Raw genomic sequence first — 27,781 nt, 5'->3', positions numbered from 1 at the left:
ACATTTTTTTTACTCTATCGGTCGGTTCCATTTATTTAAGGTAATGTAGTCTTTTGCAACATCAGTCAGTTTCTTTTTCCTAATAGTATTGATACAAAACATTGAACTGTCAATCTAGGAGACATTATTTCTAGTATTTTTCCTGTTTTCCATTTAAACTTTCAGGTTTTATCTGGAAATTTGGGTAATGCTCAGTTTGAACCCTAGGAGTCAGTATAAATGTACTGTTAGGCTAGAAGCAAGGTCTAAAACTGGAAGAGAGGCAAAGAAAGCTGCATATGTGCTTTCTTGAATTGTGGGCTCTTTAAGGTTGACAGAAACAAAACACACATTCAGATACACTGCAGATTCTCATTCGGAAACCTATTTCCAGGAATTACAAAGAGGACAAAGTGTGCTCCAGAGCTACTGGATCTTGGAGTCAATTCACTACAATTCAAAGTAAAAAAGATGATTAAAACGGACCACTTTCCTTACACAAATAAAATGAAAATGAGAGTCAGTATGTCCACCGATGATATTCCCTTCCCATTAGGTAGAGAGCTGAGCTGGGAGGAGTCAAAAGTACCACAGTTCAGCTGCTCTCCTCCACAGACCACAACACATCCGAAAAGAGTGAGAAAGAAGTGATGAAAGAAGACTGGAGAGACCAGCAGCTGCCTCCTTTACGATCCCAGTAAGGTGAGAAACCTGTGACAGCTTTAGTTCTGGACATGAAACCTGCAGGAGCAAAGTTTTCCTGCAGTGAGGAACAGCTGAAATGAGACACAGAGACTGAACCTTTGACCAAACAAACAAGGTAAGAACTGTGCTGAAGCTGTGCATGTAGGAAAACCTAGAAAGTCTAACCCCCAGCCTCTCTAGTGAAAGAAATGAAAATACATCAATTCAATGAGATAGAACTGGTTAAATTATGCATTTAGGATCAGTTTTACAGAGTTCAAGAATGTTGTAATGCCAACTAAGCAAAGTCCCAATTCTTAGATGTAAATGAGACTTGCAGTCTTAATTGATAATTCTCTTTAAATGTTTTTCTTTGGTCCAATTACCTCTTCTTTTCTGACCTTTGCTGCAGTTTTGCTAAAAACTTCCCATTCCTTTCTTTAGTCCTTAAAAGTTTTGAAAAAAATGGGCAATAATCAGATTTTTACATTACGGCAAAGAAACTGGGGACCGGGCGAGGAGAAATGACTTGTAGCAATAGGCTAAAGTTGCTACATAGTGTATTTCTTGTGCTCACATTTTAAGTAAAATAAATTAGAATTATTTCACTTCTCTGGGCATAGCACTTGTGAACAAACACGATAAACCTTGTTTTTTGCAACGACATACAACTGCATTAATGTTAAGAGTCATTAAACATCATAATCTCCACTGAAGACCGGTGGTAACTATCACATTGTACACAAAATCTCATGATCAGGAATGCTGTCATGATCTTTTTTTGTCTTATCTTGTCTTGTTTAACAGTTGCATTCTTCAGCATTCCTAAATGATTAATGCCTCAGCCATTTAATCTGTAAAGTAGCATAAACAGTTTAAAAATCATCAAATGTCTGTTTGGTTTTCTAAGAAAAACTCCAAGAGATTTGATTTACAGTAAGGAGAAGAAAAATTTTGAATTTTTGTACATTTAATATTTGTTGAGTTTGTATTAGGCTGAAATTATGTTCAGTAGTGTTGATGAAAATGGTGCAAAGTGCAGGCAGACGCATGACAATTTATTGAATAGAAATGTCAGTATTTACTTAACACAGTATTAACACAACAAAAAGGAAAAAAGTACTAAAAAGATAAGATTTATAATTCTTGCAGCTCTTCTGTTGCATATAAACCAGTTTTGTGTTTATATGTATTTCCCCATAATTCTCCCCTGTCAGTCATGTATGGCAATATTAGGGAGGGGAATAGCAGGTTTAATGTTTGTAGTCCTAAAATATATTTTGCTCTATATAAAGTTGCAATGGTTGTTGACATTTTAGTCTACATATGAGGCTGACGGCAGAATTTAAACTGAGTTACCACTCCTCCGTTTCATAGTGTGTATCAGTTTGAATATCATTCCTTAAAAAGCCTTATTTTTCAGTTGCCTATTGCTGAACATTACAGATTGTATTTGTTATACATTCGATATATTGAGCAATAGTCATTGTTGCAAGATTGATGTGTGAAATTCAGATGAATACTTGGATGTATTATTTACAGGATTATGATATTTTAGGTGCCATACATACAAACTCTACATGCCCACTGGGATTTACAGTGAATTTATTTTTGTTAAACCGTTTCTTGAAAAAGTGTCTGCTTCCTTTCAACTGTTTCAGACTTCTACGAGATGAATGTCATGCGATGTAATTAGCAAATTAACAGAATTTTAGACAGTTTGATAGATTACATATCATTTATTTAAAATATAAAAAGTAGTAGCAATAGTAGTCGTTGAAAAAATCGGTATTATTTTTGTGTTGCTTTATAAGTCTGTGATAGTAGTCCTTTTAATTTCATCTAGAAATACTATCATACAGTTTAATTTCTGATGATTGGAAAGTTCTAAAAGCCATGCTAGGATCTTCATTAGCATAAATTTCCTCCCAACTTTGTTTCATTGTGTGTCCCATAAAGGCAGCGATAGTTTTTGTTTTTTATATGATTTAAGGAATAATAGTCATACTCAAAACAGAGTTTAGCAGTTCAAGTGCATCCTGGTTTTTGTTTCTCCTGAAAGCCCCGGTGGTTTCACGCTCTGATTGGTCCCTCAGGTGTGAATATCTGCCGGCGGTCGACATGTCCGTGTGGATGATTCTTCCTGTCAGCCTGCCAGTCTTCACCATTACAGGAATATGGGTTGTGTGAGTACATTTAGATTTATTCACAGGCACCATTCTTTGATGGGGAAAGTAAAACAACTGCAATATGTATTTCTAATTATAAGCAGTGCAGCAGTTGAACAATAAAGGGTGGGACAAAAAAGAATATTGCTAAATGACATTTAAAAGTTGCCATCTGGCAGTGGGAAAATTAAAAGGTTTTGTTAGGGTCTAGGATTTTTAATTTTTAATAAACATCTTTATCTTAGAGACTGGTAAAGATAAAATAAGAACCTAGAGCTGACACAGGGTGTACTTTCTTTTTTGCTTTCACTGTGCTGGTTAAAATATAGCCACCAATCTTTGATTAAATTCAATGGGAAAAGGTGCCTCAGGGTGTGTAGTCTATGTATAGCTGAATCTTTTATTAATCACATGTTATGTAAGGGAAGAGAAGTAAAAATAAGTACAAACACAACTAAAGAAGGCCAGAATTTAAAGCATTTGCTGACTGAAACAATCTCTTCTTTTTACGTTCCTGTTACAAATTTTTTAAAACTAAATATGAACTTTTTTTTTTTTTTTACAGATATGCAATGGCCCTGTACAACCAGCATGTTTGCCCTGTGCACAACTGGTAAAAGACACAAACCGTATATTAATTTACACCATGAATAATTAAAATTATAATAGTAATAATAATAATAATAATCATGTAAAGTGCAATAGTCTTCAGTGACCCCTCATGTCTTTGCTTGTTTGCTTTTTTAATTCCATGAGGTCAGACTACTGTAATCTTATGAAGTCATCTTACTAAAATTGTATGTTTCTCCATAACTGATGAAAAGAGTAAAGTGTTTAAACAAAGTATTAGTTTGTGCAATAGTGCAACCAGTTTAGTGCAGCTTTATGTTTTGCATTTTTCTTTCAATCAGTAACAAAATGAGCAAACTGTTTGAAATTACAGTGTTTTGGATGTTATGGTGAAGCGGCTAAATTTTAAAACCTTTTCTGTCGACATAAAAAAAGACTTATTGTATGTACTGTATGTAGCCTACGCATTCAGTTTGTAGATATGGTTCCCTAAAAAAGTTGTATTGAAAGCCTTACATTTTTTTAAATATATTTGTTTGTTGCAGTAACATAATTTCAGCCTGAGCACTCAACTGGTTTAGATCATACTTATAATGTTGAATCTTACTCACACACCAGTTAATTGTTGGAGTACCACAGAGTTTGGTGCTTGTGCCAATTCTTTTTACTGAATATCCCACTTAGTGAAACTTTGAGACAGCATGAGATAAGTGTCGTCACATATTTAATGTAACTTAGTTGAAACAGCTGGATTTTCTCAGATAGGCAGTGAGACTATAATAGGGAAGAGGACTGTTTTATTTTTCAACACAATGTTAATGGTTAAATGATGGGATTGAACATATGTGACATAACAGGTCTCATTTTGTGCAAATGACAGTAAAAAATTAACCAAATATCTTTTTTATGGAGACTGTTTTGTTAATTTTCAGTTGATATCACTGCTTAATGTCAGAGACAGCAGTTCACAACTTCTTTGGGTTAAAACAGTAAAATAAAGCTAAATGTTTCTATTTTTGTGACAAAATAAATTAGCATAATTCATTGGATGATTCCCTGTCTTAGATATGATATAACACAAGCCTTGTCCCCTGTTTTCCGTCCAAGCCCTGATTCTTCCAGTTGTTTTGTGTTGGGAAAAAAATCTAATTATTTTTTTAATGCATTTTCTGAAGCAAAACAGGACTAAAAGTTACAGGACACCACATATACGTAAAATTTGAGACCCCTGCTCTAAATTGTCCAAAGTCCTGGTTCTTGTGCAATCTTCTCTTTAGTTCGCCCACTGATTTTCTATACGATTTACATATGAGGACTGATATGGACATCGAGGATGGTTGATTTTGTGTCTGCCGAACCTTTTTGGTGTGGATTTGACCATAATTTTGAATCATTGTCCTGTTGAAGGACCTGATGACAACCCATTTTCAGTTTACCAGTAGTCCACCACATTACTATTCAAACTTTTTCTGCTATTTCAGAGTTCATGATGCCATGAATTCTGAAATAAGAGAAGCAAGCTCACAGTATCACAGATCTTCCACCATAATTGACAGTGAGTATGAGGTACTTTTCCTCAATTTAATCCTTTGTATCATACCAAGCTTAGGTTGAATGCTTTCTGTCAATCTTAGTATCTGAATCTTAGTGGCTGAACACCACACATTTACCTTTGCTTTTGTAGAACAGAATAGGCTTTTTACATTCATCACTGCCAAACAATCAGTTGAAATATGGATAGCATTCATTAGTTATATGTATAAGGTAAAACTAAGATGTCAGTTTTAGCTGCAGTTCTTTAATTGTGAGAATTTTTTTACCTGCCTTTCCATCCTTCTCACTGTGCTTGGTGGCAAGAATAATACTGTTCAAAACAGTTATTTGTATGAACACAGATTTTTTTATGAGATTATGTTACTGCATTTAAGTAATGACTCATTTTAAGGCATTTTACACATTTATGCCAGTGGGGCTAACAGATCTGTCAATGTTTGTACATATTTTCCTTCAGATTTTCATGAAGCTGAAAGGAGTTTAAACTGATCTAAATTAGAATTATTTCCATTAATATAATTATGAAGCTATTGGCTATTATAAATCCTAAACAGCTGGGGTTTTGTTTGAAGTACCTCAGAACATGATCTTTGGCCTATTTCTCTTACATAGCATTTGCTCTTTGCTCTTGATAGCTTTTAACTGTGTCCCTGATGCTCCAAACTGCGATCACTGTTGCTGCTGATAAGATACTGATTGCTCATACCTATCCTACATAAACCCTCAATGAAAAAAACCCAGAACTGAATTTCCTCTTTCCTCTCTAAACTATCACAGACATACACATGTGGGTGTTCTGTGAAGTGTACAAATACATTTCTGCTTAGTATGATGAAAAAAAACCTCAACACAGTACCAGTACCAGTCATGAACATACTTTATATTGCCAAAGTATTGGGTCACATCATCTCCATGGCTGCAGGTGTATAACGTTTGGTGTGGCGAAACTGGACTGATCTGCACAGAGTCCTGACCTCAACCTTTTTGAACATCTTTGAGATTAATTAGAGTGGCGGCTGTAATTCTGGTTTTCTCATCTAACTATGAATGCACTCCTAAACATTGTAGAAGATGTTGACAGAAAGTTAAAGTTGCTATTGCTGGGAAGAAGGGTCCATTATCAAATTGGACCTTATAGATTACGAATAGGATCTCATCAACGTTCGTGTACATGTAAAAGTAGACGGACAAATACTTTTGGCAATATAGTGTATTTCAAACTGAGACCAGCTACATGAATTAATGTTCACATACCACCCAAATCCATCCATATCAGATTTAAGAAGCTCCTTTATTTTGACATAGAGCTATCTGCTTGCATTCTTTATCTTTGCTAAACTTTAGTTTACAGAATCCCAAAGTCTCACTCACTGTTTTGAACCCACACACATAAACCTTTTCAGAAAAACTCTACCCATCATGTTAACATTTGACTTTAAACTAAATAGCATTTTTTTCTTCGTTTCCCATTTCCTTTGTATTAAGATTCACAATCCAACAATGGAGATAGGACTTGTTGGTGTGTGTTGTGAAAAGCTGGCTCAGAAAATAAAATGTCTAGAGCTCATTTTCTTTGTTTTTAAAGAACCAAAAAATCCAGACTGCATGCCAACCTACTGTATGTGTCTTTGCAGGTTGTATAACGAGTCATGTGAAGAACAGCTCCCATCACAAATAGGACCTGAACTGTGCTGCACCTTGGACAACATACCACTAATCAGGTTAGTGGTGTCAAGCTTCATTTGTTAACAGTTTAACTCTGTTTAATGTGTATTTACATGCAGATTTCATAGTTTTTCCAATTCCCGTCATGCTATGCATTTTAAGGAACAATATGTCCCTGGGGGAACATACCCTTAGGGAACCCAAAGTTCTCGCTGCATTTTTCGAACAAATGAAAGTACTCATTGTGAATCTTCATGCTTATCATCTGGCATAGCTGTTTGTCTTGCTGTGGTGTGTGACTTCTGGTCTTTTTATGTATGCTGATTTCTTCAAATGAAAATAATTGGATGGTTTCTTTTTTTAGAAAAAGTCATCAACTTTTTTTTGCTAAAGAGGATAACAATTAGTTTGGAGTAAATAGAAGTTTATTTGGCAATCAGAACGACCTTGCTTATTCTAAAAATAAATAAAAGAGAAAAAAGGACAGGCTATACCAGAACCGTCTCTTTCTTTCCACTTACCACCTATCAATCCATTTGTTCATCTATCCATTCACTTTCTACATATCCTTCAAATTATCCATCTATCTCTCCACTGTCATTTTTTACATGAAATCTGAGTACTAACTCAGTGATATCTTTTTAAAAATTGGTTAAACCAACTGGTGTGATGAACTATGATGCACTCCATTTGTACACAGAAGTTGGAAGTTCTGGATTTCAGCTTGGAAAGTCAGAAGTTCCTGATCAACCCCAATATTAAATCCATTATGCCTGCTGCATTTATAATAGGTACTGATAAACAGTAAGAATAATCTTTATTTGCATGTCTGTCTGTTTGCATCTCATTAAATCATTCATACACATGGTACTGTTCAATGTCTGCTGGTGACACATTGTGTTAGTGTTTGAATACAGAAGGGATGCCACTAATGACTCTTTGTAATTAAGTAATCTATCAACTACTCTGTTAGGAGTGAGTGTGCATGGTTGCTTGTCAAGTGTGTCTCTGCTGTGTTGCCCTGTGATGGACTGGCATCCTGTTCAGGGAGTACCCAGCCGTTCATCCAATCACTCCTGGAGATACACACCAGCCTGACCTTGAGCCTGGTATAGACAATGGATGTATGTATGGATGTATGGATGGATGGGACAGGGCAACACAGAAGTAAATACAATTCACCAATGAGGCCAAAGCTGCTTGAATGAGGATTACTATATTGGGTGAGATAAGGGACCTTTTCACCTCCACAGGAACTGGAGATCTTGTTGTAAATAGTAGACCCTTTACCAGTCTTTGAATTCTACCACAGAATGCAAACAATAATCCCCCCCACTCCACCCCTGCAGGGGAATTAACAATGAGTTTATGTTGGATACATTTTCAGTTTTTTTTTTCCAAATGTTGAAGCAGACAGCTGTAATGATGTGGTTTGTTCATACTTCAAATATTGCTTAAAAATCTCTCTCAGTATGTTCTTGAAGTTCAACTAAGTTACCATTTAAAAGCAGATGGACAAAGACTATATTAAAGGGCAGCTAGGGGTTAAAGTCAGGACTACATATATAAATAAGAGTGATGCTCAATCTGATTAAATCTGAATCTGACTGAACTTGTACTTTAACCTACAGTACTTCAGAGTTGGCTCTTGTGATTCTCTCTGTTTCTATTGCAGTAAATGTGGAACTCTGCCACCTGAAAGCTGCTTCTTCAGCCTCATATGCAGCACAGGAGCCTTTATGGGTAAGTCTTAACAATGAATGTGAGAGATACCCACTTTTAAATGTGTGCACAGACATCATACACATCAAACAGCCCAGACTTGTTTTCCCAGCTGCAGCAGCTCCAGCCTACTCATCTCTCCCCAGAACCCACTGCTAGGTTCAAGTCTCAGTTCAAAATGTAAAGGGAAAAAAAAAATACTCAATTCCTTGAAAGGGGTTTTTTATGCCCCACATGAACCACAAGCATTCCCCCTCTAGACAAAAGGGGCAGCTTTTCCATTCCACTGTGTGCCAAAACGTATTTAAACCATCTATTTTGGGTGGTCCTCTCTGAGTTCAGGACCTATTGTGCTGTGTGTATGTTGGTTTTATATTTACAATTTAGGCTATGGTCCACGTGGATTTTTCTATGGGAGGCCTATAGGAAAGAGCTTTTGAAAAATGCTCTACACAGATTTTCATGACTTGCTGCAAAGTTTGGACAAGCTGATGTTTGAAAGGGGCCTTAAAGAGCATGCTCAGAAGGGTTCTGTCATCAAAGACAGGTCACATGGTTTTCCCAAATGTGTTTTCCAGTGTTACATAACTTTCCACATTTTGAAGGTCCTTATGGTGGTTTAGGGCTGAAAGTTTTAAACGTATGAAATACTGTACATGTTTTTCATCTGTTACACATTTAGTATACATATTTGCAACTGTATTTTTTGTGGTACCAGCCCCATGCATCAACAAACATCGAAACAGCACAGGGCATGTCTCCTGAGTGCATTTGCAAATTGTAATTTTGTAATATTGACACCTTCTTACCAGCTTCAGCCAGCAAATACTTCAGATCTTTTGCTTTTGTTCTGGTGCAGATACGCACATTTCCTACCAAAACAATTTCATCTCTGGGACACAGAATCTGAGTTTCCTATCATGTTTGCGTGAATATAATTGCTTTAACAAATGAATGTGGCACCTTCAGGTACCTCAAAATTGTCTCCTGATTTCTCCTGATTTTTCATATGAGCAAGTAGCATGTTTGAGGTGTTGCTTCCACTTAATAATTACGTGCCTCTTTGTGTTGGTTTATTACTTAGAATCCCAATAAAATACCTTGAAATGTAACAAAGTGTGAAACGGTTCAAGGGGTGAATACTTTTACAGGATACTGTAAACAGCTGTTCACCCAGGCATTTCTGCTCTCAGAGAAAGTCGGGAGGGTTTTCGGGAAACTTTCCAGGCATTAAAAATATTTCCTCCTGTTTTGATTCTGCTTTTATCAACAATCCAGAGTTTGTGTTTTTATTGGAATGTTTTAACTCAGAGTTGTGGTGTTTGTACAGATTTGAAGAATGGTAATTGTCGAGGTCGGGCAGATCAGAAAGTCGATAACTGGCGGTCCATCAGCCCCTTGAAACCCTCAGAATATCCACAAACCTTTGTAGTGAACCCTCTCCCAGTTTTCCCTTGACCATCTAAAACGAACCGCTGCGTTCACCACTGGACTGCCAACAGAAGCGTCCGAGCAGGCGCTCTAAGCAGTTTGCAGTATGATGAGCACCAGATGTGAACAACGACTCTGATGTGAAACTTCGATGTAGCTGTTTGATAAACAGATACCAGAAATCTGCAGCATCACGTCACAGTGCAGGAGGAAAGTGTGAGCTTGCTGCTCCTCCTGTCACAGTTCATACCAGGATCAAACAGGCAGGAGTCACTTTAAAGAATAAAAAAAAATTAAACTAACAAGAAGGAGCTGCAGACGCAAGTATGATAAACGCAGAAAACATGGGTGGGCATAAACAGGAACAAAGCTGAAACTGACAAACTATTCAACAATGATGGCGTGCTATGATAAACAGAAAAGAACAATAAACATACAAACTAAGTAGCTAAAAATGAAATGCAGGACAGGAGTGGAAACCAGAAACCGAAATCAGATGATAGGCAGGATGTCAAATTAACTGAATCCAGAACTGAAAACAAGCAAAAAGCAATAAATATAATCAAACCAAAACTATAATACCTCCACCAGCTCTAGTGTTTTATATTTTACATCCAAGCATTTCATTGTAGCTCTAGCAGAATGTTTAGAGATGTTATGCTGCTGCAAAGTGAACCTCCACCTCAGTCTGAAGTAGGTTGCAGCCGGTTTTCTTCCAGGATTGCTTGGATTCATTCGTACTTCCCATCAACTTTGACCAGCTAGTCTGTCCCATAGTCTGATGCTGCCACCACCGTTGTGGTGCCTTAATATGTTGTATGGAAACAAATTCACCTGAGGTTTGGATTCTCCTCCAGAGTTACTATGGGACTCTCGGCTGCTTCTCTGATAAAGGTTCTCCATGCTGGGCCTGTCAGTTTAGGTGGATGGCTATGTCTCAGATTTCTTCCATTTTCAGATGATGGTTTTACCAGTGGTGGAACTTCCCCACAATGTCTAAATAAGAAATAAGAAAAAATGGCCAGTTGCCTAGTAATAACAAGATGTGACCGTATAATGTGTAATGTCTTTCTTTCTATGTTTAATTTTCTTTTCAGTGATGCTAATCACCCTGCTGCGTTACGCTCACGTGATTGAGAAGCACCAGAACTGCGTTCTGAACATGGCTAGCCTTTCCACTGGTTGGATCTGTGCTGCTGGTCTCACTATGGTGGGAAACTTCCAGGTAATCGACCACCTTTAAGTTCCGGTTTATCTTTAGACCCTTAGCAGAGAAGTGCAGTAACAGTCAAGATGTTAGCTTCACCTTTGCTCACAGCATTCTGTGCTGTAATTGTTTACTGAATGTAAATTAAACATAAGATTAACAAAGGTGACCCATTCTGAATTCTGCAGGCTCTAGGAAGTCTGCCCACAATCTTTTTAAAGGTTTAACAGTAGAATTAAAACATTGGTTAAATATGAGAAGGAAATAGACCAATCAACCATTTCAAAGCTTTTTCCACCTTTAATGTCACATATATCCTCTACAATTCCACTAAAATAAAACCAAAACTGTCTGCGGGAAAAATGCGATAAATAAAAAATGCTGCAATAACTTGGATGCATAACTGCACATCCGTAAACTTATTGCTGAAGCAGTTCTTCACTTCCACCATTCAGTCATATTTGGTAAATAAATACCTGCTATCAATTTTTGTGAACTGTCCCGGTAGGATTTTCCTAACATTTGCTTATTTGTACGCTTCATCTAAAGCCACAATTAGCAGAATAGTTACAATGGATTTGAAGGATCTTCTTGTACAACAGTACCAGTCAGTAGAAGGCTTAAAAAAGACAGTCATAAGTAATTAAAGAAAACATGACCCTTGCTAATACTCAGCGTTTCTCCATAACTGATTAAAAAAAAGACACGATGGAGAGTCTTGATATGGGTTGTATGCAGTTGCCTAAGGTGACGTTAAAAAGGGGGGACACAAGCAACAGATACAAATATAACTTATCTGTCTAAACAAGAGCTCCATTTCTTTTATGCACGTGCAGTCAATAGAGACCCCTGCCTGATGAAATAGGTAGACTAGGTTGGCAACAGCGGAGGCTAACCCAGGGCACCCTTCAAGAAAGAACTGCCAGTGAGCTGCAAAGTTTTTTGGTTAGTAGCTGTTGTGTTTTACATGAGCCTTCTGCATTCTCCATATATCTGGACTAAGGAGCAGGGTTGGATGACTTTTTTTATCCAAAGAAACCATCCAGATATCCCGAAATCTCCCCAAACCTTTCCAAATGCCTTGTCGTCGAAAGAAACCAAACTTGATCTTTTTTAGCTACAATTCCAAATGGTATGTTTCACACGAACAACGAAGCCCGTCACCAAAACACCACCATACCCACAGTGAAACATGGTGATGGCAGCATCATGATCTGGGGTTACTTTTCTGCAGATAAAACTAGAATTCTGTCAAGGTGAAAGAAAATCATAAACAGTTCTAAACACTGGTCCATTTTGACCGAAAACCTTCAGGTGTGTGCTAGAAAGCTGAAGATTAATCGGGATATTATTTTTCAGCAACACCAAGCATGCATTCAAATCACCAACAATAGTATAGCTTCACCAGAAGAAAATGAAAGGCCTAACCAGAGTCCAGAACTAAATCAGGGAGAAAATCTGTGGAGTCCCCTGTAGAGGGATGTGTACAAGACATGTCCTCACAAGCTGAAACATTTTGAGAACTTTTGCGAGGCAGATTGGGCCAGTATTGTCCACAACAAGTTGAATGTTGATGACGTCCTACCAAAAAAAAGTGCTGAAACTATATCAAAAATGTGTGCGCATACGCATGTCATTGCAGCTTTTTCTTATTTGTTACATCTGGTCAAGGTTTTTAAAGGATTTATCGCACTAATTTTTCTTAACGTCAATAAACCTGGCATTTTACCATGAGTGTGTAGACTTTTCATGCCAAAGGTACATGATTCGAAGTCTCTGTTGTACATCTTATTGGACATGAGGAGAACTCTGTCAAAAATTTTATTATTTTGTGAGGTTATCATTATTCTTGCATGCTAAGGTTAAATATGCCATAGCCACACAACAGGCCTTACTGGAGTTGCATGTTATCTTGTCTTTCACACTGTCAAGAGTGTCTGTGAGAAATAATGCAAGATGTATTTATTTCAAGACCTTTAAAACATCTATAGCGTTATATAACTTCCAGTCAGACTGTATTCTCCCTCTTAGCTATTCACACCACTTCCGGCTTTTGTGCTGTTGTCTTTTTTTAAATGGATGTTTGATCTTTTTTGCAGGAATTCCAAGTCTAATCAGAACAAAACACCAGTAGGAAGTAGTGTTATTGTACATAACAATATGGCCTTTGTAATTAGAAAATATATTGATAGCATTGTGACGTGTAATTTCACACATAATTGATAAAAAATGGGAATCAAATAATCTATTTCGCCCCCAAATTACATGCAGATGTCAATGTTTAGATAAAACATGATTTAGAATCAGAATCAGAAAAGCTTTATTGCCAAGTACGTTTTTGGACATACAAGGAATTTGTTTTGGCGTAGTCGGTGCAATACAGTACAAATTAAACAGTATAAACATATCTACAATATAATATAAATATATGTGCACAGTTTTAAGTGAGTGAGAGTAAAAGTAGAGCAGTATAAGATGCAAGAGCAATACAACAGTGCAGGTGATCATTGTGCAAGTATGGCAGTGCAAGTAAAGCAGGAGTCCAAGTTGAGCATTAATGTAACACATAGAGTTACAAGTTACAAGTGTCCTGTCAGCAAAAAAGGGGGGGGTGTGGGGGAAAGGGAGAGTGTCAGGGTGGTTTCCGGGCTTTGTTAACCAGGCTGTTGGCAGATGGGATAAAACTGTTCTTGTGGCATGAGGTTTTGGTCCGGATGGACCGCAGCCTCCTGCCAGAGGGGAGAGTCTCAAAGAGTCTGTGACCGGGGTGGGAGGGATCAGCCAGAATCTTCCCTGCCCGCTTCAGGGTCCTGGAGGTGTACAGTTCCTGGAGCGACAGTAGACTGCAGCCAATCACCTTCTCAGCAGACCGAATGACACGCTGCAGCCTGCCCTTATCCTTGGCTGTAGCAGCGGCGTACCAGATGGTGATGGAGGAGGTGAGGATGGACTCAATGATGGCTGTGTAGAAGTGCACCATCATAGTCTTTGGCAGGTTGAATTTCTTCAGCTGCCGCAGGAAGAACATCCTCTGCTGGGCTTTCTTGATGAGGGAGCTGATGTTTGGCTCTCACTTGAGATCCTGGGAGATGATGGTTCCCAGGAAGCGGAAAGATTCCACAGTGTCAATTGTGGAGTCACAGAGGGTGATGGGGGCAGGTGGGGCTGGGTTCTGCCTGAAGTCCACAACCATCTCCACTGTCTTTAGAGCGCTGAGCTCAAGGTTGTTCTGGCTGCACCAGTCCAACAGATGGTCCACCTCCCATCTGTACGCAGACTCGTCACCATCAGAGATGAGTCCGATCAGAGTGGTGTCGTCCGCAAACTTCAGAAGCTTGACAGACTGGTGACTGGAGGTGCAGCTGTTGGTGTACAGGGAGAAGAGCAGAGGAGAGAGAACACAGCCTTGGGGGGAACCGGTGCTGATGGTCAGGGAGTCAGAGACATGCTTCCCCAGCCTCACGCGCTGCTTCCTGTCAGACAGGAAGTCAGTGATCCACCTGCAGGTGGAGTCGGGCACACTCAGCTGGGAGAGCTTCTCCTGGAGCAGAGCTGGGACGATGGTGTTGAAGGCAGAGCTGAAATCCACAAACAGGATCCTGGCATAGGTTCCTGTGGAGTCCAGGTGCCGGAGGATGAAGTGAAGGGCTAAGTTGACTGCATCGTCTACAGACCTGTTGGCTCTGTAGGCAAACTGCAGGGGGTCCAGGAGGGGGTCGGTGATGTCTTTTAGGTGTGAGAGCACAAGGCGCTCAAAGGACTTCATCACCACAGAGGTCAGGGCGACGGGTCTGAAGTCATTAAGCCCTGTGGTCCTTGGCTTCTTGGGAACAGGGACGATGGTGGAGGACTTGCAGCAGGCTGGCACATGACATGTCTCCAGTGAGGTGTTAAAAATGTCTGTGAAGACTGGAGACAGCTGATCAGCGCAGTGCTTCAGGCTGGCTGGTGAGACAGAATCCGGACCAGCAGCTTTCCGGGGGTTCTGTCTCCTGAAGAGTTTGTTGACATCCCTCTCCTGGATGGAAAGAGCCGTCCTCGGCGTGGGTAGGGGGCTGGTGGGGGGGAACTTCAGGGTGGGGGTTGGAGGTGCCAAGGCCCCTCTTGAGGTTGGAGAGATGGGGGTGGTGGATTGTGGCTGCAGCTGTTGGGGGGCGTCATGGGGGATGGTTGCAGGACTGTCCCTTTGTCTTTCAAAGCGGCAGTAGAACTCGTTCAGGTCATTGGCGAGGCGTCGGTCGTTGATGGAGTGGGGGGCTTTCGGCTTGTAGTTGGTGATTTGCTTGAGCCCTTTCCAGACAGACGCAGAGTCGTTGGCTGAGAACTGGTTTTGGAGCTTCTCAGAGTACAGTCGTTTGGCCTCTTTCACTGCCTTGCCAAACTTGTACTTCACCTCTCTGTATATGTCTTTGTCCCCACTCCTGAAGGCCTCTTCCTTATCCAGTCTTAACCTTCTGAGTTTGGCTGTGAACCAGGGTTTGTCGTTGTTGTAACTCACCCTGGTGCATGATGGTACACAGCTGTCCTCACAGAAGCTGATGTAGGAAGTCACAGCCTCTGTGTACTCGTCCAGACTGTTGGTAGTAGTCCTGAACACATCTCAGTCTGTACAGCCTAAACACGCCTGGAGATTCTCCACAGCCTCACTGCTCCACTTCCTTGTCGTCCTCACAACAGGTTTGCAGAGCTTTAGTTTCTGCCTGTATGCAGGAATCAGGTGGACCATGATGTGGTCGGATTGGCCCAGTGCAGCACGTGGGACGGTGTGATAAGCGTCTCTGATGGTGGTGTAACAGTTATCCAGAATGTTGTCCTCTCTGGTCGGACATTTTATAAACTGTCTATATTTGGGGAGTTCGTGGGTGAGATTACCTTTGTTAAAGTCGCCAACGACGATAACTAAGGAGTCCGGGTTGGTCCGCTCCACACTCAGTATCTGGTCGGCGAGCATGCGCTGTGCGACCTGCACGTTAGCTTGCGGCGGGATGTAAACACCGACCAGGATGAACGAAGCGAACTCACGGAGGGAATAGAAAGGCTTACAGTTTATGATGAAGGCTTCCAGGTCTGGAGAACAGTGCTGCTGAATCACTGTCACGTCGTTGCACCAACCACTGTTGAGGTAAAAACAGATTCCTCCACCTTTCGCTTTGCCGGAGAGTTCCGTGTGTCTGTCCGCTCTGTAGAGCTGGAATCCTGCCAGCTGCAGCGCAGAGTCCGGTATTAATTTATGTGGCAGTCCCATCTGAAAAAAAGAAGAGAGTCTGTAATATGATTACAAAACCTTTTCAGCTCATCCCGCCTGTCTTTGGATAATCATTAATAGTTTTTGACAATTGAATAAAAGATTATTAAGAAACTTTACTCATGTGTCCAGAGGATACAGGTAGCATTTAGGCAGAAGGTTTAACAGCAAAACAAGCACATATTTAATGTCTTAAAGGTAGTCCCCAAGTGCTGCTGGGATTGATAACTCTCTCCAGTCATGTTCCCATGAAGATTCTGCTGTGTGCCGACTGCTGAGCCCATCTAGTGTTCTCTATTGTCCATTCTCTGTAGACTTTCCAAAGTAAATTTTCTTTCATGTTCTGTTTGTTCACTCTGAAAACACACTTGGTGTTGCGAGATCTGAAAAGCAATTTTTCTGTAAGGAGTGTTGCATAGCTGTTAGGACAGACAGATTTACTAAGGAGTCATACCTGCCTTCACTTAGATGTTACAGAGTTGAGCATCTTGGAGTTTTTATGTGAAACACATACATTTACACCGAAGAGGTGTTAAAAGTGTGCAGCCCCTGGACTGATTCTTTGCGGCCCCCGAATGCAGTTTAAGAATGGTAAAAAAAATTGACTGACCTGCACAGGCTGCAGATGCAGGTAGAGACTTTGTTTACTGACCACTTGAAATCTGCTTACAATAATAAATGTTAGTGAATGCAACATCATTTATTTGTCTTTTGATAGTAAATTTGATCACATTTATCCAGTGACTGTTACTCAACAGCAGACTTGGGTGCACCAAAATATATATTTTTTAACTAAATTCACAAGACTTTGCTAAATGTGGCAAGCATTTTCAAAGAGTGGCCCAAATCGCAATTGTGTTGATGAAAATAAACATAACAAAATTCCTAGACCATGAAAATAGAAAACAGTCAACCTCATCCATCTTCCTATCAACTCTGACCAGCCTTGTTTTCTCTGCTAAATAATAGCCTCTTCATAACATGGTGCTGCCACCACCAGAGTCATCATGGTTCTCTTGACTGCTTCTCTGAAAAACGCTCTCCTTGCCAGTTAGTTTAGGTAGATGGTTGCTGTAGGTTGTAGCAGGGCCATTCTCTCTCTATAGCTTAGTTGTCCATGATGGATTAAACAGTGCTCTGTGAGATGTTCAAAGCTGGGGATGTTGTTTTATGACCCTATATAAACATCTTCTCACAGTTATCCATGACCTGTCTGGTGTGTTACTCGTTTCTCGTGATGCTGTTTGTTCAATGGTCTCTAACCAAACGTCTGAGGCCTTCACAGAACAACTGCATTTATCCTGAGTTCAAGCTACACACAGTGGACTCTGTTTACTAATTAGGGGTTTGCACGATGCACTTCAGATTTTTCCTTCTTTGGAGATTTGGAAAACCAAGTTGTATTTTTTCCTTCCACTTCACTCTTATGCACTACTTTGACTTGTTCTGTCACATAAATTAACTACAAAATGGACTGAAGTTTGTAGTTGCAAAGAGACAAAATGTGGAAAGGTTCAAGGGGTATGAATGCTTTTGCAGGCTACTGTTTTTATGACAGTAATTTTTATGCAGTAAGCAGCAGTATTACTATCTGCAATTATATTTAAGAGGGAGGGGATCACTGCAAGTAGAGTGCTCCTTGTGATCATTATTAGGGCAGCAGCTCAGCAGAAGTCTTAATTTTGAACAATTTATGGTTTATTTTTCCACGTTTAATACAAACTTTTTAGCATGTCCTAACTTCAGACATGATGTAGCTGGCTCCGGGGTGGGACCCCGGAGCCAGGCCTGAGGTCAGGACTCGCTGGGGAGTGCCTGGTGGCCGGGTTGCTCCTCGCGGGACCCGGCCGGGCCAAGCCCGAATGAGAGACGCGAGGACATCCCGCAGTGGGCCCACCACCTGCAGGGGGAACCATGAGGGACCGGTGCAAAGAGGATTGTGTGGCGTACAAAGGTGGAGACCTCAGCGGCCCGATCCCCGGATGCTTAGGCTGGCTCTAGGGACGTGGAATGTCACCTCACTGGGGGGGAAGGATCCCGAGCTTGTGCGGGAGGTCGAGAGATATCGACTAGAAATAGTCGGGCTCACCTCCACGCACAGCGTGGGCTCTGGAACCCATCTCCTCAAGAGGGGCTGGACTCTCTTCTACTCTGGAGTGGCCGACGGGGAGAGGTGGCGGGCTGGGGTGGGTTTGCTTATTGCCACCCTGCTCGGTCGTCTCGTGTTGGGGTTTACCCCAGTGGATAAGAGGGTCGCATCAATGCGCCTTCGGGTTGGGGACAGGTCTCTGACTGTTGTTTCGGCCTACAGGCTGAGCGGTAGTGTGGAGTACCCTTCCTTCTTGGTGTCCCTGTTAGGGGTGCTGGATAGTGCCCCTCCCGGGGACTCCATTATTCTGCTTGGGGACTTCAACGCCCACGTGAGAAATGATAGTGACACCTGGATAGGCATGATCGGGAGGAATGGCCTCCCCAATCTGAATCTGAGTGGTGCTTTGTTATTGGACTTCTGTGCTAGTCACGGATTGTCCATAATGAACACCATGTTCAAACATAAGGGTGTCCATCAGTGCACCAGGACACCCTAGGCAGGAGGTCAATGATCGATTTTGTTGTCGTATCATCAGACCTTCGGCCGCATGTTTTGGATACTCGGATGAAGAGAGGGGCTGAGCTGTCCACTGATTCCCACCTGGTGGTGAGTTGGATCCGCTGGAGGAGGAGAAATCCATACAGACTTGGCAGCCCCGAGCACATAGTGAGTGTCTGCTGGGAACGTCTGGTGGAGCCCTCGGCCAAGGATGTATTCAACTCCCACCTCCGGGAGAGCTTTGACCAGATTCCGGGGATTGTTGGAGACGTAGATGTTCTCCGCATCTATTGTTGATGTTGCTGCCCGTAGCTGCGGCCGTAAGGTCCGCGTTGCCTGTCGCGGCGGCAATCTCAGAACCCGGTGGTGGACACCGGCAGTAAGGGATGCTGTCAAGCTGAAGAAGGAGTCCTATCGGCTGTGGCTGGCTTGTGGGAATCCAGAGGCGGCTGACGGGTACCGTGAGGGCTAGTGTGCCGCGGCCCGGGCTGTGGCAGAGGCAAAAACACGGGCCTGGGAGGAGTTCGGTGAGGCCAAGGAGAAGGACTACCGGTTGGCCTCGAAGCGATTCTGGCAAACTGTCTGGCGCCTCAGAAGGCTCTATGCCCTCTACAGGGTACTCGAGGGTTCATGGGAGTTTGCCAAACCGGTCTACATGTGTTTTGTGGACCTGGAGAAAGCATTTGACTGTGTCCCTTGGGATGCCCTGTGGGGGGTGCTCCATGAGTATGGAATCGGGGGCCCTTTATTAGGGGCCATCCGGTCCCTGTACAAGTGGAGCAGGAGTTTGGTCTGCATTGCCAGCACTAAGTCGAACCTGTTCCCGGTGCATGTTGGACTCCGGCAGGGCTGCCCTTTGTCACCGGTCCTGTTCATAACTTTTATGGACAGGATTTCTAGACGCAGCCAAGGGCCGGAGGGGGTCTGGTTTGGGGACCAGTGGATTTCGTCTCTTCTTTTTGCAAATGACGTGGTCCTGCTGGCCCCCTCTAGCCAAGACCTACAGCATGCGCTGTGGCGGTTCACAGCCGAGTGTGAAGCGGCTGGGATGAAGATCAGCTCCTCCAAGTCAGAGGCCATGGTACTCGACCGGAAAAGGGTGGCTTGTCCTCTTCAGGTTGGAGGGGAGTTCCTGCCTCAAGTGGAGGAGTTCAAGTATCTCTGGGTCTTGTTCACGAGTGAGGGAAGAATGGAGCGGGAGATCGACAGACGGATCGGTGCGGCTGCCGCAGTAATGGGGGCGCTGTGCCGGTCCGTTGTGAGAGAGCTGAGCCCAAAAGCGAAGCTCTCAATTTACCGGTCGGTCTACGTTCCTACCCTCACCTATGGCCATGAACTTTGGGTCATGACCGAAAGAACGAGATCCCGGATACAGGCGGCTGAAATGAGCTTCCTCCGTAGGGTGGCCGGGCACTCCCTTAGAGAAAGGGTGAGGAGCTCGGCCATTTGGGAGGGGCTCGGAGTAGAGCCACTGCTCCTCCACATCGAGAGGAGCCAGTTAAGGTGGCTCGGGCATCTACACCGGATGACTCCTGGACGCCTTCCTCAGGAGGCGTTCCAGACACGTCCCACCGGGAGGAGGCCCAGGGGACGGCCCAGGACACGCTGGAGGGACTATGTCTCTCGGCTGGCCTGGGAACACCTTGGGCTCCCCCCGGAGGAGCTGGAGGAGGTGTCTGGGGAGAGGGACATCTGGGTGTCTCTGCTGAGTCTTCTGCCCCCGCAACCCGCTCCCAGATAAGCGGAAGACGACAAGTAGGAGTACGAGTTATATAAAATTTCAAAACAAAATCTACTTTTGGCTGTTCAAATATGCATTAAATATACATTAAAATGTATGAGAGACCTGGGTGCATTCAGATCTGCCTTTTAATTTTTCTATATTTAGCCATACCTTGGCCAAATATAGAAAATATTTTCAAGCCAATAAAATAAAACTGCATGCCTTTCTTTTAAAAAGGCACATCTACAAAACACCATGTTTTGATTCTACAATGATTTCCAGACCTCTTTCCCACACAAAATAAGAAAACTTTATTTGCTGCACAACAAATTATTATTCAGTTTATTTATATAGCGCCAATTCACAGCACATGTTGTCTCAAGGCACTTCACAAAAGTCAGGTATATATATTCCAATTAATCCTAACCATTGAACAGTGCAGTCAGATTCAGTTATTTATTCAAATTGGATAAAAAGTTTTTCTATCTAAGGAAACCCAGGCAGATTGCATCGAGTCAGTGACTTGTAGCATTCACTCCTCCTGGATGAGCATGTAGAGACAGTGGACAGTCACTGGCGTTGACTTTGCAGCAATCCCTTATACTGAGCATGCATGTAGCGACAGTGGAGAGGAAAAACTTCCTTTTAACAGGAAGAAACCTCCAGCAGAACCAGGCTCAGCGTGAGAGGCCATCTGCCACGACCTACTGGGGGTTTGAGAGAACAGAGCAGAGACACAAAAAGAACAAAGAAGCACTGATCCAGGAATACTTTCTAAGGGAAGGAACAGTAAGATGTTAATGGATGTAACTCCTTTAGTGTTTTCATCTAGAAAGAATCTGTGAATATGTTTTTTGTTAAATAACAAAATTATGTTTTTGTGGCCTATGAGAACTTTTGTTTTGATGATTTTGACCCACGTGGACAAAGTTTGGACAACACTGCATTAGAGAGTTTTCTGGTACAAATCGATCTATTGTCCTGTGTTGCTTTTTTAAAGTGGTAGAGAAGACGATTTTTAAGTGCTATGATCTGTGTTGTGTCAACTTATTATGTAAGGTTTATTTGTATTGCTTGATCCACTTACAAGAAGGCCTTTAGAAAATAAAGTTTACCTATTTTTTGTTGTTCAGAACACAATTATTTGTGTGTTTATTTCAGGTGGATTTTGCCAAAGTCCTCCATTATGTAGGAGCTGGAGTTGCCTTCCCGTCCAGCATGCTGTTTGTGTGCCTCCAAGCAGCTCTTACCTACAGACTGGCCAAAACCCAGGAGGAGTACCGGGTCGGTCACATACGAGTGGGGATGGCTCTGCTGGCACTGATCTTCCTGGTTCTCAGTATCCTTTATGTTTAATTTTACATTTTCCTCCAAATTTCTAATGTTTTCAAGCTCTTTGTGCTACAGGGCCATATCCTACATTGTGGAATGCCTTCTAGAGGTCAAGTAATACAGCAGTTATTTTTTATATCACAGGGAAGAAAACATTGAAAGGAAATAAATTTAAAATAAATTTAAAAGTTTAAAGTTTTTTATGTTTCCTTTGTGGGCTGCACGGTGGCGCAGTTGGTAGCACTGTTGCCTTGCAGCAAGAAGGCCCTGGGTTCAATTCCCAGCCGGGGGTCTTTCTGCATGTAGTTTGCATGTTCTCCCCATGCATGCGTGGGTTCTCACCGGGTACTCTGGCTTCCTCCCACAGTCCAAAGACATGCCTGTTAGGTTAATTGGTCACTCTAAATTGCCCTTAGGTGTATGAATGACTGTGTGCTTGGTTGTTTGTGTGTTGCCCTGCGATGGACTGGCGACCTGTCCAGGGTGTACCCCGCCTCTCGCCCATAGACTGCTGGAGATAGGCACCAGCTCCCCTGCGACCCACTATGGAATAAGCGGTAGAAAATGACTGACTGACTGACTGATGTTTCTTTTGTTATATTAGATATTTTACTGGATATTTCCTGGTTGTTCATAATTTCCTCAAACAACTCTTTTAACCTAAATTAGTTGACTAACTGTGTCCTAAACTGTAACTTATTTCTGTGTCTTATAACTGTCAGAGGCTTTATAGTCATTGCCAAAGATTTTAAGACTGATTTTGTCAAGGCTTGCTGCTTCATTGCTGTTAGATTTGTTTTGTCAGATTTTTTTATGGCATACTAAAGCTCAATGATAAACATGTCAGTGGTTTCAAAGGCATTTATTGAGATATACATAATGGATTAATATTAAATTGAATGGACGTGTTGATTTAATGTGGGAAATGTAGACAGACAAATGTTTTTTTCTCTTAACATTCTTGGAAATCGACATTTATCTACAGTACAGACCAAAAATTTGGACACACCTTCTCATTCAAAGAGTTGTCTTTATTTTGATGACTATGAATATTGTAGCTTCACACTGAAGGCATCAAAACTATGAATTAACACATGTGGAATTATATACTGAACAAAAAAGTGTGAAACAACTGAAAATATGTCTTATATTCTAGGTTCTTCAAAGTAGCCACCTTTTGCTTTGATTACTGCTCCACACACTCTTGGCATTCTGTTGATGAGCTTCAAGAGGTAGTCACCTGAAATGGTTTTCACTTCACAGGTGTGCCCTGTCAGGTTTAATAAGTGGGATTTCAAGCCTTATAAATTGGGTTGGGACCATCAGTTGTGTTGTGCAGGAGGTGGATACAGTACACAGCTGATAGACCTACTGAATAGATTGTTAGAATTTGTATTATGGCAAGAAAAAAGCAGCTAAGTAAAGAAAACGAGTGCCCATCATTAAGAAATGAAGGTCAGTCAGTCTGAACAATTGGGAAAACTTTGAAAGTGTCCCCAAGTGCAGTCGCAAAAACCATCAAGCGCTACAAAGAAACTGGCTCACATGAGGACCTCCCCAGGAAAGGAAGACCAAGAGTCACCTCTGCTGCGGACGATAAGTTCATCCGAGTCACTAGCCTCAGAAATCGCAGGTTAACAGCAGCTCAGATTAGAGAACAGGTCAATGCCACACAGAGTTCTAGCAGCAGACACATCTCTAGAACAACTGTTAAGAGGAGACTGTGTGAATCAGGCCTTCATGGTAAAATAGCTGCTAGGAAACCACTGCTGAGGACAGGCACCAAGCAGAAGAGACTTGTTTGGGCTAAAGAACACAAGGAATGGACATTAGACCAGTGGAAATCTGTGCTTTGGTCTGATGAGTCCAAGTTTGAGATCTTTGGTTCCAACCACCGTGTCTTTGTGCGGCGCAGAAGAGGGGAACGGATGGACTCTACATGCCTGGTTCCCACCGTGAAGCATGGTTGAGGAGGTGTGATGGTGCGGGGGTGCTTTGCTGGTGACACTGTTGGGGATTTATTCAAAATTGAAGGCATATTGAACCAGCATGGCTACCACAGCATCTTGCTATTCCATCCGGTTTGCGTTTAGTTGGACCATCATTTATTTTTCAACAGGACAATGACCCCAAACACACCTCCAGGCTGTGTAAGGGCTATTTGACCAAGAAGGAGACTGATGGGGTGCTGCACCAGATGACCTGGCCTCCACAGTCACCGGACCTGAACCCAATGGTGATGGTTTGGGGTGAGCTGGACCGCAGAGTGAAGGCAAAAGGGCCAACAAGTGCTAAGCATCTCTGGGAACTCCTTCAAGACTGTTGGAAAACCATTTCAGGTGACTACCTCTTGAAGCTCATCAACAGAATGCCAAGAGTGTGCAGAGCAGTAATCAGAGCGAAAGGTGGCTACTTTGAAGAACCTAGAATATAAGACATATTTTCAGTTGTTTCACACTTTTTTGTTCAGTATATAATTCCACATGTGTTAATTTATAGTTTTGATGCCTTCAGTGTGAAGCTACAATATTCATAGTCGTGAAAATAAAGACAACTCTTTGAATGAGAAGGTGTGTCCATACTTTTGGTCTGTACTGTATATTATTTGGTTTTGTGTGTCTCAGGTTTTCTGAGATTTTTTTGATTGCAATGCCTGTAACTGGTTTTCAATAGGAATATGATCTGAAGAGTTTCTCAAATCCAAAATTTAAGTGTTTTGATCCCTTAACAACATAGTTATAACTTTCGCCTTTTAACATGATGCTCAAAAAATCTTCATTCATCATTAAATGTTTCCTGGATCACTGGGCAAAGTAAGTGAAAATAACTTAATATCCCCCCTGTAGTTTATTTCAGGCACTTCTTACAGATTGTCAGTCTGTGCTTTTTTTTATTTTTGGAAAGTACTGGTTTCTTTGCTTCTCTTCATGATACAAGGCAACCGTCCAAATGTCGTCACCTCACTGTCCATGCAGAAACACTCACATCTTCCTGCTGCCATTCCTGAGCAAGCATGGCATTGGTGGCAACCCACCTTCTTTGATGACTAGTCTTTTAGGTGCCTGAAGCTTTCTTGACAGCAATTCATCCTCTCTCTTTAAAGTTCAATAAATGGTTCTGTACAGTTTGAAACAAGACTAAAAAAGGCTTAAAACAATCTTAAATTAATAGTTAATTATGATATTATTTAAGCTGTTAACACTTTATAATCCACCAAGAAGCCCTTATGAGGCAGCCATTCACTGATGCAAAACAGCTATTTGGCAAGGCACTAGACAGTTTTAACTTCTCTCTCACCCTGCATTGATAATGCACCGTACCTCTATAGTAAGGGTTCATAAAGAAATAACAGGCACTTTAATTTCTATTCATTAGTTGTATAAGGGGGACGCAGTATTGTGAAGTGGTGCCAAGCTTTTTTATCCTTGCCTGTGTAGCCCTTTTCATGCATACCAATGATAACCATGGTTGACGAAAGAAGAGTGATTTTTAGAACCCCTTTTAAAGCAACTATTCTGCTTTTCTAACTCAGTCATAATGACCAAATCAGTTAAAAAGGGTCTAACTGTTATTTGTCTTCTTTTATTGTTTTCATTTTTGTATTTAGTTTTAACTGTCATTTTATGTATACTTTTGTGTTTTATGTATTTTCTGTTTTATTGTGAAGCACTTGCAGTTGTTCTTATCTGTGAAAAGTGTCGTATTAATAAAATGCATTTACTTATGTATCTGTAAAATAAAAAAAAAATCAGTCTTTAAACTTTGGCAGACTGTAGATTTTACACCAAAGCATGAAGCTGCTAAAATCACCAACTTTAATTAACACCCATTTGCAAATCATAGCCAGTATTCCTCATTTCATCCTTTTTTATGTAAGGTGAAAACATTTTCTTTTAAGTTATTGAAATCTTCCTAGTCTGGAACACCTTACTGGGCTGTTACTGAGTTCCCATTTTAGAAAGATCATCCTTGTCTGCTTCTCTGAATGGCACTGAAGCCACTGCGTACATTGTTTAGCATCACCCCCTGCTGGAGAACAGACTGCTTTACACGAATTACACTTGGAAAAAATGTTAAGCTTTCCTGAAGCTTCCCTGACACTCCTCCTAATTAAAATGTTACTATTTAAAAGCAAAGTATTAGTTCGTGCACCACACATGATACACATATTTGCTTCACTGCGCCATTGTTAGTAGGGGACTGAGAGAACATTTGCAATGCCCTACTAAGCTATCTAAACCTTGAGTTCATATTTTCAAAACTTGCAGGTAAAGTAAGACAGTGCCAGCTTTCGCTCAGATCACAAACTGATCTGAAAAGAACTCAAGACAGACTCAGCTGGCAATTATTTTGACAATCTGACACCGGCAACTGGCCCTGGATTAAACAATATACCAAACTGTGTATTTGCCAGTGTTATTGGGCTGATTAAAATGACGTATTGCCCATCAGATCTGGGGTGACCAATCACCATTGTGTTGTTTTCCTTAACCTCCCTTCACCAGGTGGAGTTTTCTTCTGCCAGGAGAGCTTTGCCCTGCAGCACACCTCTGCCATCTTTGAGTGGGTCTACTGCATGATCATCATGCTCTTTTATGGGACATTTGCCCTTGAGTTTGGGGGCGTGTCAGCTGACACTCTGATTGTTCTCTCGAGAAGAGGGGGACTTCCAAGCTTCTCCCTCTCTGGGCACAGGCCGGAGATCAGTGGAGGGTCCGGTCACCACCACGCAGAGAACCTGTCAACTCTGTAATTGAGTAGCACTGGAGGTCACTGTGTAAAACATCGAAGACCCTAATTACCGTGTTGCACATTCAGTAGCCTCAGTGCAGAAGAGACAAAAGATTCACAAACATGTAGCTTGCTACGCTGCATAACATTGCACAATATAGCCTTCCTGAAGACAGAGGCCAGTTACAAGCTACTCGTGGACATGTCCTCGCTGTTTGTTTGTTATTTTGTCCTTATGTAACCATCACCCTTTGAATCCTCAGCTGGAGTCGCCTTTCATCTGAACAAACCTCTTCAAAATGTGCCTTAGAAGTTTTTCAGAGTTTAGATGTTCAGACACAGAGCCTCGGTATTGTTTTCACTCAGGAAGTTCTGTTACATCACCACCTTTCACCTTCTCTGGCTGCGGTAAGGTGAGATTTTCCGAAAGCTTCAGACAATAGGTGGACGTAACTGGGTGCCAAGAATAATTTTCTTTCTTCTGAAGTGGATTTTCCACCCAAATCTTATGACATCGGTGTTTGTCTTGATTATGAACATCTCATCTAATTGGTGTTTCAGATTACAATATGCAAGCTAATGCAACATACTGCTGAGATAGCTGCCTCATTTGCATATAAGCTCAGCTCTGAAGCAAATGTCCTGCATTTATTCAGATAAAATAATAGTTTTCTGAGAGATTAAATTCTGTAAAGAGCATACAGATAAGAAAATAAAGCAAAATGAAAAAAGGGCGCTTGTTTTTTCAATATTATTGAAATGTGTTAAAGAAAGAGTGGTCAGATTGATGAGACAATTGGAACAGTGAGCTCCATCTCTTTTTTTCATTTGCAAGTTTAATGTCTTTCACTGTTCACTGCAAAATGCGGAGAATCTTAATTTTACTAAATTGAATGTTTGGCTAACCTTCAAAATGCTTTGTGTAGAGGAAAACTACCAACCTGAACAGACCTTGGATGTCATGAACCACGGTTGTGGCAGTATCATGCTGTGGGGATACTTTTCTTCAGAATGGACAGTGAATCTGATCAGAGTTTATGGGAAGATGAACAAAACAAAATACAGCGCAGTACTGGAAGAAAACCTGTGGGCGGCTGCAAAAGACTTGAGACTGGGGTGGAGGTTTACTAACAACAAAGTGTTAAACCACGGGGTTGAATAAATTTGATATTTGCAGAAA

The 27,781-nt window shown here is 41.5% G+C and overlaps 1 protein-coding gene across 6 annotated transcripts; it reads left to right on the top strand.

Moving 5' to 3' along the window:
* Positions 1-514: 514 nt before the first annotated feature.
* Positions 515-27,781, top strand: LOC124874690 (transmembrane protein 150A-like). 6 transcript variants are annotated; one of them, XR_007039868.1, is made up of 9 exons: positions 533-799; positions 2,760-2,849; positions 3,397-3,444; positions 6,590-6,676; positions 8,296-8,363; positions 10,871-10,998; positions 21,700-21,877; positions 24,607-24,683; positions 26,376-26,511. XR_007039868.1 is itself a non-coding variant. In XM_047376159.1 (8 exons), exons 2-8 carry the CDS (start codon positions 2,785-2,787, stop codon positions 26,621-26,623), a joined length of 825 nt encoding a protein of 274 aa, XP_047232115.1. In that variant the 5' UTR covers positions 533-799; positions 2,760-2,784; the 3' UTR covers positions 26,624-27,781. The 6 variants fall into 6 exon arrangements, 4 of the variants coding, with proteins under 4 accessions (XP_047232118.1, XP_047232115.1, XP_047232119.1 ...); XR_007039867.1 differs by lacking the exon at positions 26,376-26,511 and adding an exon at positions 24,808-25,608; XM_047376159.1 differs by lacking the exon at positions 24,607-24,683 and having other exon boundaries at positions 26,373-27,781.

The sequence above is a fragment of the Girardinichthys multiradiatus genome, chromosome 10 (assembly GCF_021462225.1).
Source record: "Girardinichthys multiradiatus isolate DD_20200921_A chromosome 10, DD_fGirMul_XY1, whole genome shotgun sequence".
Classification (NCBI taxonomy): Eukaryota; Metazoa; Chordata; class Actinopteri; order Cyprinodontiformes; family Goodeidae; genus Girardinichthys; species Girardinichthys multiradiatus.
This window is presented reverse-complemented; position numbering and strand designations above follow the sequence as displayed.